Source organism: Pan paniscus, chromosome 19 (assembly GCF_029289425.2).
Source record: "Pan paniscus chromosome 19, NHGRI_mPanPan1-v2.0_pri, whole genome shotgun sequence".
NCBI lineage: Eukaryota > Metazoa > Chordata > Mammalia > Primates > Hominidae > Pan > Pan paniscus.
This window is the reverse complement of record NC_073268.2, coordinates 18066731-18081920: the sequence shown is the minus strand read 5'-3', so window position 1 is coordinate 18081920 and position 15190 is coordinate 18066731. Positions and strand designations below refer to the sequence as shown.

Genomic DNA, 15190 nt, shown 5'->3' with positions numbered 1-15190 from the left:
GAGGCCACCCCAGGCCTTTGCTTGGCTTTTTCTTATCCATTAGGGTCTGCTGATTCTTTCACCAGCCCCTCCGGCTGTTCTGGCTTGGCCTTGGCCAAAAGACAGAGCAGTCAGACCCCAGGAACTGACTGATAAGCAAAGTTAATCAAGTACCTGTGTTTCTTTCACAGGACTCTGACACCACCATACCAATGGACGAATCACTGCAGTTTAACTCCTCCCTCCAGAAAGTTCACAACGGCATGGATGACCTCATTTTAGATGGGCACAATATTTTAGATGGACTGAGGACCCAGAGACTGACCTTGAAGGTGGGGTCCCTGCTGGGGGACAGAGAGAAGGCCTCTTGTTTTAGCCTCATCCAACAGTTTAGTAACTGTGTTTATATTTTGATTACGTGTCCTCAAATTGTGATATTTTGATGACAAGACAGAGCCCTTGAGTTTGGGATCCTTTCTGTTGGAGTTGAGTTATTGTGAGCCTGAAAGTACCCAGTTCCTTTGCCAGTGCTTGAAACAAACCATGAAGTGGCCTCTCTTAGGATCCAGGTCTTTTCCCATTTACTGAACTTATCATGAAAGTGAGTGCTACTACGAGGGGTCCAATCACAGGCTGAGAAATTGTGTTACAGAATCTACTCTTGGAAGAATGAAGACGTGGCTGTCCTTTGGTACCTCGCTTTAAGGTGGCTTTCCCTTAGGACCCCTACTGTGGACTGCCTTATAACTAAAACCTTTTGTATTTCAGTAACTGAATCCCCACTGTGCAGTGTTAGGGCTGCCTGGTTGTTTGCAGTAGATTAGAGCTTTAGAAGCTTCTAGAGCTTCTAAAGCCCGTGCTGGTGATCCCAGCGACTCTTCACTCCCTAGCCTTAGGTATTCCTAGAAGCCCTGACCAGTTGGCACTGCTGAGACTCCAGCCCCTGGGAGTGATTTACAGAAACATTACACAGACTCTGATGTCAGTCATGATGTTTCAGCCTCTGCCCTTTTCCTGTATCAACCCTGATGGATAATAGGGCGTGGGTTCTGTCTGTTATCAGGGTGTGGTCCCCTGTGAATGAAGCACTCCCAGCCACTGAGCTGTGAGAAACAGTCACTCGGAAGTGTGAGCTTTATCTTAGTTTTTGTTGGATCATGTTGAGTCTGTCAGCTCCACAGGACTTCAGTACATTTCTGAACAGTCCCTGCCATCTCTACGGGGGAGAGGGTCAGGCAAGCTGCAAGTGACACTCACCTCCTGCTGACAGTTGCAGTGTCTCAGATGGCCTGGAAGGGTGGTCTCCAGCAGCCTGCTGGGCGCTCCCCTTTCATGAGAGCCACCTGCGGTGACCTGAACTGATACATGTTGATTAGTCTGCCCTTTCTTTAGAAAACTGCTACTCTCCTTTTCATATCTCAGAAAAACAGTAGAGGCCTTTTAGGACCAAACTCCATGTCACACTGATGAAGAGCCAGTGGGGGTTAGAGCGTCCTGTTAAGGCACATGCTAGCTTCCCACTCAAGTCTGGCAGCGCTGGGGCATCAGCACACCTCTTGCCACCCACACTGATACCAGAGGGGAAGACTGTGAGGTGGCTGGGGGTTGAGACTTGAGGTTTCTAACTTTCCTCTGCACACCTGTGGCTACCTGGTGTTTGTCTCTTGATTCCCTCCACCTGCCTCACACCCTGCCTCCGTCAGGGGATTTTCCACCTACACCATTCAAAAGGAACATAGGAGAGGGCATGAAGGGGCTAGGCTGAAGCACTCTGATGACTGGGGCCAATTTGTGGCTGAAAATGAATACATTTTTTGAAATTTATGGTCATTTTCAAGTGATTTAGAAGGTTGATCCTTAGCCTCATACAGTGATGAAATAATCTGTGTGTTCAGAGCTAAGCAGGACTTTAGCAAGAGTCTGTATTGTCACTATCTTGGGGAAAAAAAAATACAAATACATTTCTCTGATCTCTGATGGCAATGAAGTTTGACTTGTAATTTCTCTGGCTGAGCCTTCTTAATTGCTTTCTGGGCAGAATGTAGATTTTGGATTCCTGTCCATGATGCCTAATGTTGATCTCACTTTCCTTGTTTCTCTCAGTTGCTCATTAATATGTATTTATTTAAAAAAAAAAAAAAAAAAAGGATATGGGGCATGAGGTTAGATGCCATGCATACAAGTTGCAGTGGGTGATATGTGCTGAGCGACTTGGGGTCTGCCCCGGCATTCACTTATACTTGTTTCTTACTAAGAAATTGAATGTGCTTTAAGCTGAAAATTAGAAAGCAGTAGGGAAGGACAGGCTGGATGGTTTGGGTTGTTGGTTTAGGAATAAAATGCCCTTTTGTTTTGGTGGTGGGTGATGCCATCTATAGAAGGGTTTTAGGTCATTGTGTTGGTGTCTTTCCGTCTTTCCCACTTGAGACCCTCTTGTAAATATGGACTTGACCCACCCAGAAGAAACCTCAAAGATTGTACTCTACAAAGTAAATAGGTTGGTATCAATGATTATTGGAACTAGAGAGCCGAGGACAAGTTTTTTGATGTTGCCTTCTTTTTATAGTATAAAATATTCTAATTTTTAGTATTTTTGTTGAGATACAATTTACAGACAGTAAGGTATACAGATCATATTTTTACAATTCAGTGAATTTGGGCAATTGTATCAGCCTTTGTAACTCACACTCCCATCAAGGCCCGGACCATTTCACCTCTGAAAGATCCCTCCCTCGTACCCCTTCCCAGTCAGTTGACCCCTCTGCCCCAGGCAGCCACTGTTGTGATTTATTTCACCATAGATGAGGTTTTCTTGTTACTGAACTTCATATAAAGGTATTCATGCTACTCTTTTCTATGTGGCTTCTTCCTCCCAGTATGTTTCCAAGGTTCATTCATATTGTTACTATTTAATTACATGTTGGTAGTCAGGTACTTTTTATTGCAAAGCAGTATTCCATTGGTACAGGTTTACCATAGTTTGTTCATTCATCTTGTGATTAGTGACACCAGTGTTTTCAGTATGTATTTATTTATGTATTTTTTGAGACAGGACCTCCCTCTGCCACCCAGGCTGGAGTGCAGTGGTGTGATCTTGGCTTACTGCAGCCTCGAACTCCTGGGCTCAAGTGGTTCTGTCACCTTAGCCTCCCAAGTAGCTAGAACCACAGGTGCACACCACCACACCTGGCTAATTTTTTTTTGTAGAGAAGGGGTCTTCACTATGTGCCAAGGCTGATCTCGAAATCCTGGCCTCAAGTAATCCTCCCACCCACCCCTCCTAGAGTGCTGGGATTACAGGGATGAGTCCCTGCGCCCGGCCTGTTTGCAGTTTTTAGATATTCTCCTGTGTTTTTTTCTAGAAGCTTTAATTGTGGCTTTAGCTTTTATGTTTAATTCTATGACCCATCTCAAATTAATTTTTATGTATAATGTGAATTGAGGTTCAATTTTTACACACATATCTGTAAGAGAGATACATATATATAAAATACATATCTGTGATATTATATAGCCAGTCGTTCCAGCACCATTTGTGGAAAAGACTTTTCTTTCCACTTAGCATTGCTCTGGTACCTTGATCAAAAATCAGTCGACGACATGAGAGTGGCTCTATTTCTGGCTGATATTGCTTTCTGTGAATTCTGGGCATGACCAAGAGAATGTCTGTTGGCAAAGCTCCATCTCCTGATGCCATTCACCCACTCTTGGTAAAGTGACTTGATGTTTGTTTTTTTTTCTGTTCTCTTCTGCCCCAGGGGACTCAGAAGAAGATCCTTGACATTGCCAACATGCTGGGCTTGTCCAACACAGTGATGCGGCTCATCGAGAAGCGGGCTTTCCAGGACAAGTACTTTATGATAGGTGGGATGCTGCTGACCTGTGTGGTCATGTTCCTCGTGGTGCAGTACCTGACATGAGCCAGCCACGCTCAGTGGCTGAACAGCATTCCCACAGCCTGCAAGTGTGTGTGTGTGTGAAAGAGAGAGGGGGGCCCAGAGGCCGCCTTTTGAAATGTTTGCCTGTCTGAACTGTGAAGACACTTGGGAGGGATTGTGGTCTAATTTCCAACCTTCTCTGTTTTCTGTGACATCTTGGAGGGGGAGCTAGTGCCACCACCATGCGCGGTGCTTAGGAAATGAAAGAAGTCCCGGGTCTGTCTCTCTCACTCTCGCTCTCACTGGGGGAGGGAAAGAATGGCTTTGGTGGCTTTGTTCACACAGCTGATGCGTGCCCTGGGAAGGTGTCCACAGTGAGCCCTGTGTGCAGGACTGTCCACACGGTTCACACCTTGTCACCATCAGGCCTTTCTGGCTCCTGATAGGGTGGAGCAAAAGTGGAAAGGAAAGGAAAGAAGCCTTTTCTCACAGCCATTATATTAAATATATAATTCACATCCTCGTGCTCCTGGCCACCTCCCCCGTGCCCCAGTGACGTGTAGATGACTGACTGCCAATACTTGTCACCATTCCCTGGAAGCAGCTACCTAGGGGAAACAAGATGTAGGCTATTGCCGATAACAAGTAAGATTTTCCACACTACAGCTGGGTGTTTCTCTTTTCTAAAGTGAGGCCAGTGTTATTTCCCGGGAGTGTTCAGTCTTGACCCTAGTCACTGATTTTTTCTAGTTGTTAATAGAGTGGTTGGCTTTTAAGGTTCAGAGACTGTGGCTTGGCACCTGCGCCCAGGCTTTGTGGGCCTTTGCCCCTTAGAAAGTAGCTGTAGGCAAAGATTTGTGATTTTCCAATTACAGTCTCAGCTCTAGTTTTAGTATCTCTAATTCTTTGGTTCCCTTCTCTTCCCTGAAATATATTAGCACCTGCCAGCCAGGCCCTCATTTTGCCCAGCCAGTGTGGGCAGATCCCACCGTGGAGACATCTGTAGTGTGTATGTCCTTGTAACACTCTGTTTTCAGGGACTACAACCTTTTTCCTTCTGTGACCAGCCCTGGATTCAGGCTGTACTAATACCAGGTATATTGTGGAATTTAGTATAAAGGCCAATCTGTCCTGAAGTCCATCTAATGTGATGAATCACTGAAAGTCTCAGAAAGACCTGGTTAGTGTATGTTCTCATTTACCACAGGCCTACCAGCCCTGGGCACAGCAGCTTCATGGCAAGACATAAAATGACACTCAAAATCCTTCAGATCTGGAAACCGGCTCAGTATTAACCCCACCTTTGGTTGTCCTGCCCTACCTGCTCTGTTAGTTTCTTGTTGCTTGAACTGTCTTCTGTCTTATTTCCCTTCCTTTCTGTGTTCCTCTTCACCTCCCTTGTTCCCCTCCCCGCTGCTCTGTAGTCATGTTGGTCCTTTCAGGCACCTCTGTGGCATAGCTCCCCTTTGGTAAGTTTTCTTAATTGTCACAGATTAACTGAGTTCCTGGATGCTAATTTCACACTTTCGGTTGGAGGAGATCTCCATTGTTCCTACCCCTCCGGGCCAAATGGGCCCTAGGTTTCCAAGGAAGGAGCGATCTGTGACTCCTAAAATGGGTTGGGGCCCTGCCAGAGTTAAAGCAGTGACTGGAGGGTGGACTGGGGGGTTGCGGCATCTTTAGACCTAGATCTGTCTAACTCTGGGGAGGCACATTGACATTTCCATTACACCCAGCACTGCTGCGGTGCCAGGGACCTAGCGCGGGGCTTTTGGTAATCCATAAAATGGATTCTGAGACTGCGACGGCAAGGCTGTCCTGTCCCCCAGGCACCCAAGGATCCTGCCAGACAGCACACTTTGGAGGAAGGTCTGCAGGGAGCAGCTGAGCCATTTGTTCTTGAACTCTGGGAGGCAGAAGTCCCCGCACCCATCATGCGTGGACTGATAGGACATCTTTTCGTGGTGTGCACCAGTGCTTTCCACACTTGACAGTGGTTGGCTTTGATGAACCCTCATGCTGCACCTTCAGAGCCAGTCCTCTAGTTTGGAATAAAAATTGCAGAGGTGGTTTTTGGGTCTTTACCACCTGCGGCTGGTGGACAGCAGCCAGTGTGTCTGGACACCCAGGGGCATTGAGACTGCATGTTGTCACATGACCACTTCTCTTCACACATCTGCTTTCAGTGCCTGGTGAAAAATAGACCTTGGCCTAACAGTGTGACTCTCTCCACCGCCTCAGTGTAGGGAAGGGTCCAGGCCAGGGAAGGAGCACCCTCTAGTGGAGGCGGGGGTGAATTCTTAGGTCGAGCTGATGCAAGAAACTCCGGTAGCCAGCCTCTGTGACCTTGTACATGAGTTTGGTGTGCCTATTGTGATTTAAAACAGGTGGGTTATCAAGAGGAACTTGAGATCTCTTTATTACATGGACATTTACTTCAGGGGGACCACTGTAAGAAAAGCCAAACTCCAAGACCAAGTAAGTTAGAGGAGTCTTGATTTTTTAGACTTCACTGCGGAGTTCTGTACACCCTTTGCCCTGATGAATTTGAATGGGTTTGATTTGCGAATTTGGATTTACACCCATTGTTTTGGAAGCACATCAGCTGAATAAAGTTGAGGTTTATTTTGTTTAGAAAATCACATTTTGTAAAGGAATTCGATATTCATTTTTATAACTAATGGCCCCCTTTTTTTTTATGTTTCTAGGCCAGAGATTCTCAAACACTGCTCCATGGCCAGGGGCTGGGCTGGCTGCTTCAGAAGCAGTGGGGAAGCTTTTTAAAATTACATATTCCTGGGGCCTACCCCAGATCTGAATTAGAACCTTTTTTAAATCTCTAAGGTGATTTTATTTTATTTTTTATTTTTGAGACAGTCTCGCTCTGTCACCCAGGCTGGAGTGCAGTGGTGCAATCTTGGCTCACTGCATCCTCTGCCTCCTGGTTTCAGGTGATCCTCGTACCTCAGCCTCCTGAGTAGCTGGAACTACAAGTGTGCGCCACCATGTCTGGCTAATTTTTTTTTTTTTTTTTGTATTTTTTAGTAGAGACGGGGTTTTACTATGTTGACCAGATTGGTCTTAAACTCCTGGCCTCAAGTGATCTGCCTGCTTCGGCCTCCCAAAGTTCTAGGGTTACAGGTGTTAGCCACTGTACCTGGCCTCTAAGGTGATTCTGATGTGTGTATTTTGGAACCACTGTCTCCTAGACAGAAAGCTTCTGTCTCAAAGATGATCACATTGGTGTAAAGAGCAAAACTTGTTAAGTCCAAAATAAATTCTTACTGTTTATATCCTACCTTAATCCAAAAAAGATTTGAGGAGACTTTGAGGAAATAACTGAAACAGATACAAAGAAGTGAGGCACAAGAACAAATCAAGTCAGTGTAGAGTGTCGACATCAGGACAAGGAACTCAAACGTTGTAACACCCTAAGAAATGTTTGGGGAACCCTAATTTGACTTTCAGCTCCAGTAGCCAAAGCAAAGAAAGAAACGTCATCTGTTACTGTCTCAACCGGGGGGTGACATTTTCTCAAGGGAAAGCCAAGGCCCTTCATAAACAGCTTGCCTGTAGGCCTCACGGAGGTCAGACAGGGATTTTCCTGGCTCCATCCCTGCCAATCTGAAACCCTCTCACTTATATTCTCCATCATTTATCCTCATTATGCAGACAAGGGGCTGAGCTGTGGTGACTCTGAAGGCCTCACAGGAGTCCGAGAGGAGCTGGCCCCTCATCCAGCTTGGAACCATGGGCCCACTTAATCTCCCACACTTCTCGTGGGGTGCTCTGCTGGGGTCTGGGGGGATTGAGAGGTGTGCAGGGGACTGAGACGGTGCAGCCTGCTGGCATGGAGTATAGAGCTATAAGGTGTTTGCTGCAGACCCTTCAGATAGTATAGGGCAAGTTCCCTGTTGGGAAATAATTTCCTAACTGGAAGGAGAGGGAATCTGAAGTGAAAGCTGTCCTTGGGCCTTGCCCCTAGGGGGCGGCATAGCCCTATCTGTGGCTAGTGGGCCCTGAACACACTGCCTTAGGCCTGCTGTACTTAGAAGCTGAGAAAGGAAAGTGCCATTCCTTCCCCATTTTCTGTGTCCTTTTCATTTCATATGGAAGGCACATGGGAGAGGAGTGTTCAGGGGTGCTGGGCTCCCAAGTGCTGTTGGTAAGTTCCCCACCATGGAGCCTCTGTGAGCCATCCCTCCCTGCCTCATCCCCATGTCCCTCTAGCACAGGGTTCCCAACCTTGGCTCTGCATTGGAATTCCCTCGGGAGCTTTAAAAACCCATGTGTGGGTCTTCCATTCACCCTCTTATTAATTGGCCTGGAGTGCAGCCGGGGCATTGGGAGTTGCCCAAGGCGATTGTAATGCCCAGGGGTAGGGAGCCGATGGCTCTAATACAAGAATGTCAACCCAAGGATAGCCCGTCCCCCATGCACTTCCCCTGGCCGCACCGCGGGAACCACTTGGCAGAGACCAACTAGGGGCAGGGATGGAAGCCTGATTCTCCCTCTGGATCGGAAGGAGCCAGATCCCTTGTGGCCATTGGGTGCCCCTCATTAACTGACACCTCTCTGCTGAGTAAAGCACCTTGATGTGACAGGCCAGCTCTTCGCTGCCCCTGCAGTGCAGCCCCCAGCCCTCCCCACCACCCCTGCCTGGTGCTCCGTCCTCCCTGGACTGCTTGGTCTCAGAACATGCCACACACTCAGTACAGCTGCACCTTTGCACAAGATGTTTCCTCTCAGATGTGCCACAGACACCCCCACAATCCCATGACACCTCCAAGAAGCCTGCCCCTCCCCTCCAAACAACCTCATACTGCACGCTTCCTGCGGAATGGGAGTTGCTCCTCACCGCAGGGGCCTTTGTGCATCCCGGGCACGTAGTAGGCGCAGGCGCCATCGGGTAAGCGGCCGCAGGAGAGCACTTGAGCCCACCCCCCATGCAGGGCCAGCAAAGCTGTTGCAGCCAGGCCAGGAGGAAGCCAGAAGTTTCAAGGCCACTGATGCTACGAGCCATGTGCTCACAGGGCCTCAACAACAGCAATGACTGCAGTAAAAGAGGAGAAGCATGGGGCCCCGTGAGGGAAACTGTCACTCAGGACTGGGGAGAGAGAAGTAGAGTGACCAACTTGTCTGGGTTTTAAAGCTGAAAGTCCTGAATCCTGGCGATCCCTCGGTCTGATGGTCACCCTAGATAAGCTAAAGGCTAGGACAGGCGTGACTAATGCAGGGTATCTAGGAAGAGGGGGCTCTCGGAGGCTGACTCCTGGCTTAGCAGTTCCATTAGTGTGGTTCCACTGGCCCTTCCTTCCAGGCATCTGTGACATGGTGGCTCCTGGAGAGCTGGCAGAGGCTGGGCCAGGCCCAGGAGGGAAGTATTCCAACCTCCTCAGAAGACAGTGGCTGACAGTACAAGAGGGGACATTCATCTTTATTCCGTCTTCCAGAGCCCTGGCATGTGTCCAGTGCCAATGTTAGCTGTTTCAGGGCAGAGGGAAGGAGTTGGAGACAAGCAGCCCTCCGCAGTTTGCACTGGTTACAGCGGCCGGAGGCTGTGGTAAGATCGCTGAGCCCAGGATGCAGAGCCTGGCTTCAAGTCCCAGCCCTGCTGGCAGCAACCACGGGCCACACACCTCTCAGCCTCAGCTTTCTAAGAATGGGGGTAACACCTGTCCCACGTCCCTTTCTGGGGTGGACATGAGGCCCGAGTCACGTAGTGCTTTTGGCAGATTCCAGAGGTCTGAAGCAGTGACCCTCAGCCTGGGCTGCTTCCTGGAGTCCCCCAGAGAGTTTGGAAGTCCCGATTCTGGGCCTTGCTCCCCAGAGATGCCAAGCTACCTGGTCTACAGTGGGGCCTGGGCTTCAGAATTTTTAATTTTTAACTTTCTTTTTTTTTTTTCCCCTCTCATTCTGTTGGCCAGGCTGGGGTGCAATGGTGCAATCTCGGCTCACTGCAGCCTCTGCCTCCCGGGTTCAAGCGATTCTCCTGTTTCAGCCTCCGGAGTGGCTAGGATTACAGGCACCCACTACCACGCCCGGCTAATTTTTGTATTTTTAGTAGAAACGGGGTTTCTCCATGTTGGGCAGGCTGGTCTCGAACTCCTGACTTCAGGTGATCCACCCACCTTGGCCTCCCAAAGTGCTGGGATTACTGGCATAAGCCACCGCAGCCGGCCTTAATTTTTAACTTTCTAAGGAGTCTCCTGTGAGGTCGAGATTGAGAACCACGGCTGTCAGTGCATCCCAGGTGCAATGGAGTATCATTCCTGTTCAGCTGGAAAGACAAGATCTACTCGTGAAACAACCGAGGTTGAGGGGTGATAGTTTAGTGCGGCCATTGTGGGGGCATTAACCAGGAAGAGCTTTCTGTGAGAGGGCGAGGTGATGGGTGTGTGAAGGACAGGAGATGATGTGGGAGCAGTCGAGGGGCAGGAGTGGCCTGGGGGAGGGAGGAAGCTCTAACCAGCCCTGGCTGCTGTGGGCTCTGAGGCCTGATGTGCTGTCTTCTGCACGACATCCTCCACGCACTGTCCTCCGTGTTCCAGCTGGGAAACTTGCTGCTCAGAGGCCTGAGTTCATGCTGCTGAGATGCTACTGAGAGCTGGAGAAGCTGTCAGGCTGGTGTGGGTGTAGACAAGCCCTACTGTCCTAGGAAGACCTGCCCATGATCTTTTGAGGTGCAACGTAGTGTGATGGGGTGGTGGGATAGTGTTTGAGATGGGGTTGGCAGACATGGCGTAGAATCCTGACTTTGCTGTTTATTAGCAGCCTAACCTTGGGCTTAATCACCCCAGCCTCACTTTCCTGTCTGTATTCAGCTCAAAACAGAGTTGCATCTTTGCTGGGTGGTAACTCATCAGAGAGGAACAGGCGTGGGCTATGCAGAAGGGAAGCAGTTCTCCTCCCTTCTTTCCAGCCCGAGCAACAGGATCCACATTCTTTCAACCAAGACCACTTGGCCCTGCTCACCTCCTGGCAACTTCTGGCCTCCTCTAAGAGTTTCTTGTGCCCCAGGCATGTGCAGGGACTGAGGCAGAAGCTCAGGGAGTGGGGACCTCTGTAGGAGGGGAGAATAATCACTGCTGCCCCCAGGACCTCACCAGGTGGTTGTGAATGTCAAAAGGTAAAACCCTGGAGATAAACCCCTGATCGCTGCCGGGTGCTGTCCAAATTATTGTTGCTATGTGCATGGAGTGGGTATAAATTCCGTGTCCATGGTGATTTCTTCCAGGAAACCATTTCTTTTTTCCCCCTGTGGCAAAGGGCAGCCTCTCTTACCTCAATCCAGGGGCCCTGGGAGACCCTTGGAAGGCGGGGCCTCCAGGGCTGAATTCCAGAACAGCAGCTGTGGCCACCTCCTTAGGCCACCTGGGAATCAATTCTCTGTCGTCACTCACTTGGAGGGAACCACATTTAAATTAAAAATGTAGGCTGGGCGCGGTGTCTCATGCCTGTAATCCCAGCACTTTGGGAGGCCGAGGTGGGCAGATCTCCTGAGGTCAGGAGTTCGAGACCAGCCTGACCAACATGGAGAAACCCCGTCTCTACTAAAAATACCAAAAAAAAAAAAAAAAAATGCCAGGAGTGGTGGCGCATGCCTGTAATCCCAGCTGCTCGGGAGGCTGAGGCAGGAGAATTGCTTGAACCTGGGAGGCGGAGGTTGCAGTGAGCCGAGATCACGCCATTGCACTCCAGCCTAGGCAAGAAGAGCAAAACTCCGTCTCAAAAAAAAAAAAGTAGGTGGCCTGGGATATTCCCTTTGTGGAAAAAAAAAAAAAGAAATAGCTCAAGCTCAGTATTGCACCCCTTAAACAGAAAAGCAATTAATAATTATGAGAGGCCGGGCATGGTGGCTCCCACCTTTAATCCCAGCACTTTGGGAGGCCAAAGCAGGTGGATTATCTGAGGCCAGGAGTTCGAGACCAGCCTGGCCAACATGGTGAAACCCCGTCTCTGCTAAATATACAAAAACTAGCCAGGCAAGTTGGTGTGTGCCTGTAGTCCCAGCTACTTGGGAGGCTGAGACATAAGAATTGTTTGAACCCAGGAGGCAGAGGTTGCAGTGAGCCGACATTGTGCCACTGCACTCCAGCCTGGGTGACGAAATGAGACTCTGTTTCAATTTTAAAAAAACAAAAATAATGAGATGTCGCGGGGCAGCAGTCAAGTGCCAAGCAAGTGGGGTAGATATCAGAGGGTGGAGAGCCCACCCAGCAGTGAGAGGAGGCTGCAACTGACCGCTGCCCCTGGGGAAGGTGGGACGGGGGCCAGATCCACAGGGGAGCCATGTGAGCTTGGTTCTCAGCAGGCTGGGTTTGGAGTGGATTGTGGAAAGAGTAGGGACGTATTAGGGTGAAGCTGGAGGTGGGTGTGGAGGAAGGCCAGGGGACCCTGACATGAATGTGGATGCAGGAACCCTCAGCTGTCTCTGAAACCAGGAGGGCTGGGGAAGGACCCTGTGCATGTCCTAGATTCTGTGGCCCCAGGAGTTACTGCTCAGGAAGCAGGGCAGCCTCCTCTTTGGTGTATGTGTGCAGGAGAGAGGTCGTGGTGGGCTGTGGGTTGTTAGTCTCTCTCCCAGGAGCACCTGGCAACCTGAACTACCCCTGCTCCCTCCCCACCCTGCCCCAGATCTGGTGAAACCACCAACCAGGCGGAGGCAGGGCAGAGGCTGTCACTGCCACACACCTTCAGAGCTCCCTACAACTTACGTTCATGCTGCTGAGATACTGATGAGAGCTGGAGAAGCTGTCAGGCTGGTGTGGGTGTGGACAAGCCCCACTGTCCTAGGAAGACCTGGACATGATCTTTTTAGGTGCAGTGTAATGTGATGGGGGTGGTGGGATGATGTTTGAGATGGGGATGGCAGACATGGCTTAGAATCCTGACTTTGCCGTTTATTAGCAGCCTGACCTTGGGCTAATCACCCAAACCTCAGCGTCCTGTCTGTATAGTGAGAATAATAATAACTACCTCAAGTGGTAGCAAAAGTGCCTGTATATGAGAGCTTGTCCGTCACTAGAAATAGTTTTTTTTTCTTTTTGAGATGGAGTTTCACTCTTGTTGCCCAGGCTGGAGTGCAATGGCACAATCTCGGCTCACCGTAACCTCCGCCTCCCGGGTTCAAGCAATTCTCCTGCCTCAGCCTCCTGAGTAGCTGGGATTACAGGCATGTGCCACCACGCCTGGCTAATTTTTCGTGTTTTTACTAGAGACAGAGTTTCACCATGTTGGCCAGGCTGGTGTCGATCTCCTGACCTCAGGTGATCCACCTGCCTTGGCCTTCCCAAAGTGCTGGGATTACAGACGTGAGCCACCGCACCCAGCCTAGAAGTGATTTTTGTCAGGAGACAGAAGACCTTTAGTGATTGGAGTCAAGCAGGTGGAGTGTGAAGATCAGCTCTGCCCTTTAGCTGTGGAACCTTGCGCAAGCCACCTCACCTCTCCACGCCTCTGTTCTGTCACCTTTTGGAGATGAATAATGCCCATCTCACAGGGCAGCTGTGGCCAGTGCATACTGCCATGCCTGTAAAGTGCCTACTGCACAGCCCAGGACATAGAAAGATGGTAACTGAGGTTTTGTTGTGGTTGTTCACTAGCATTGCATAGGACCCAGGTCTGATCCCTTCATTCAGCTGGTGTGATTGTGAGTCAAGGATCTGATATCCCCAAAGAAAGGACTGCAAGTATTTGCCAGTCAGACTTTATTTGTTACAAGATACGATATTGCACATGTATTCCTGTGTTCGGCATCAGAAGACCTGAATTCAAATCTCCAGTTCATTACCCATTAGGACTTGCTCACTCCCTCTTTCTCTCCCAGCCTCAGTGTCCTCGTAGGGGAAATGGGAATGCTAATAATGGCCTACTTCACAGAACTGTGGTGAAGACAAGGCCAATCAAGCATGTGGATCAGTGAGTATGCACAGGGCTGCAAGGGCCAGAAATCCCAGGATCTTACTGCTGGGGTTAGATACTGATCTAAGGAGCTTAAGTAGTAAGAACTTGTGGATGTGGGGCAGCCTGCAGAGCTGGTTGATTTAGGGCTCGGTGACATCATCAAGGCTGGGCTTGGGACTGCCTGGGTTCCCTGAGAGGCGTGGAACCATGGTGGGAAGATGTAGGAAAGATGAGGATGATGATTGACAGATCAGTCTGGAATTGTTGCCTGCTAAAGTTCATTCATCCATTCTTTCGATAGCTACGAACTGAGCACCCACCAGGTACCAGTCACGGGACTGGGCCTTGGAGAACAGACATGACCCACCTGCATTGTGATCCACTGCTGTGTAACAAATCACCACAAAACATAGGGGCTGACGGCAATAGCTCTCAGTTGCTACACCTCACAGCCTCTGAGCATAAGAACTGGGGACCAGGCGTGGCTGGGATAGCTGTCTCTGCTCAGCAATGTCTGGGGCCTCAGATGGAAGATTTGAAGGCTGGGAGGAGAATCATCTGAAGGTTCACTGATGTGGCTGGCACACAGTGTCGCTGGGCACACAATGTCGCTGAGCCCTGGACTGGGGCTATCCTCTGGAACACCTGCACACGGCTTCTCCATGGGACCAGGGCTTCCTCAGGGCATGGTGACTGAGTTCCAAGAGTGAGTATCCCAAGGGAGAGAGCAGGTGGGATCTGTGTACTTTCTATGACCAAGCCTCGGAAGTCATAGGGCCTCTGTTCTGCCATACTCCTTTGGCCGTGGTGATCACAAGCCATATGGTCACAAGCCCCCAGCTGCCTCTCAGTGGGAAGAATGTGGCTCACATTCTAAGAAGAGCAGGTGGGATGGAATTGACACGGTGGGTGGCCATCTTTGGAGAGTACAATCTGCCACACTCCCCTTGAATGATGCTCACGTCTAGCTGGGAAGACATACACGAACATGCAGCAATAAAGTGCACAAACCGTCACACAGGTACAAGGTGCTTAGGGCCATGGCAGAAGTAGTATCTACTTACCCTGGAACCCTGGAGGAGGCTTTTGAGCTGAATCTCAGATGAGTCAGACTGGAGCAGGTGGAGCCTGGGCGGAAGGTCTCAGCAGAGGGAGTCATCTAGCAAAGTGGTGTGCTCTGGGAAGGGCAGGAGGATTCTGTGGCTGGAGCTCAGGCTTCAGGTTCAGTGTGGAGGAGGGAAGAAAGGCTGCAGAGGTAAGTTGAGGCCAGACGCGGGGTGCCTAAGAGCAGACTCATTAGTCCCTGCCCTCCTCCAGTCCCTGGTCCTCTGCACACAGTAGGCACTTCATAAATATTGATTGAAATTGGAGTGAGCAGTGTGTGTTGAAGAGGAAACCAAATCCCAAAGAGAGGCCGTGGGGCCTCC

At 49.8% G+C, this 15190-nt stretch overlaps 1 protein-coding gene across 13 annotated transcripts in view; it reads left to right on the top strand.

The window, feature by feature from the left end:
• The window catches only part of GOSR2 (golgi SNAP receptor complex member 2), a 44140-nt gene that overhangs the window by 11991 nt on the left and 16959 nt on the right, over positions 1-15190 (top strand). For 4 of the 13 annotated variants that reach the window (XR_008621666.1, XR_008621665.1, XM_055101429.1 and 1 more), the window contains exons 5-6: positions 171-311; positions 3738-3843. Coding sequence is in view for 11 of the 13 variants with exons in the window: in XM_055101429.1 (XP_054957404.1) it covers positions 171-311; positions 3738-3843 (247 nt within the window). In the remaining 2 variants the exon portion in view is untranslated. Of the gene's footprint in view, positions 1-170; positions 312-3737; positions 6500-9924; positions 10059-15190 lie in introns of those variants that run through there. The other 9 variants (XM_034941555.3, XM_014341974.5, XM_055101431.2 and 6 more) reach the window with 6 other exon arrangements.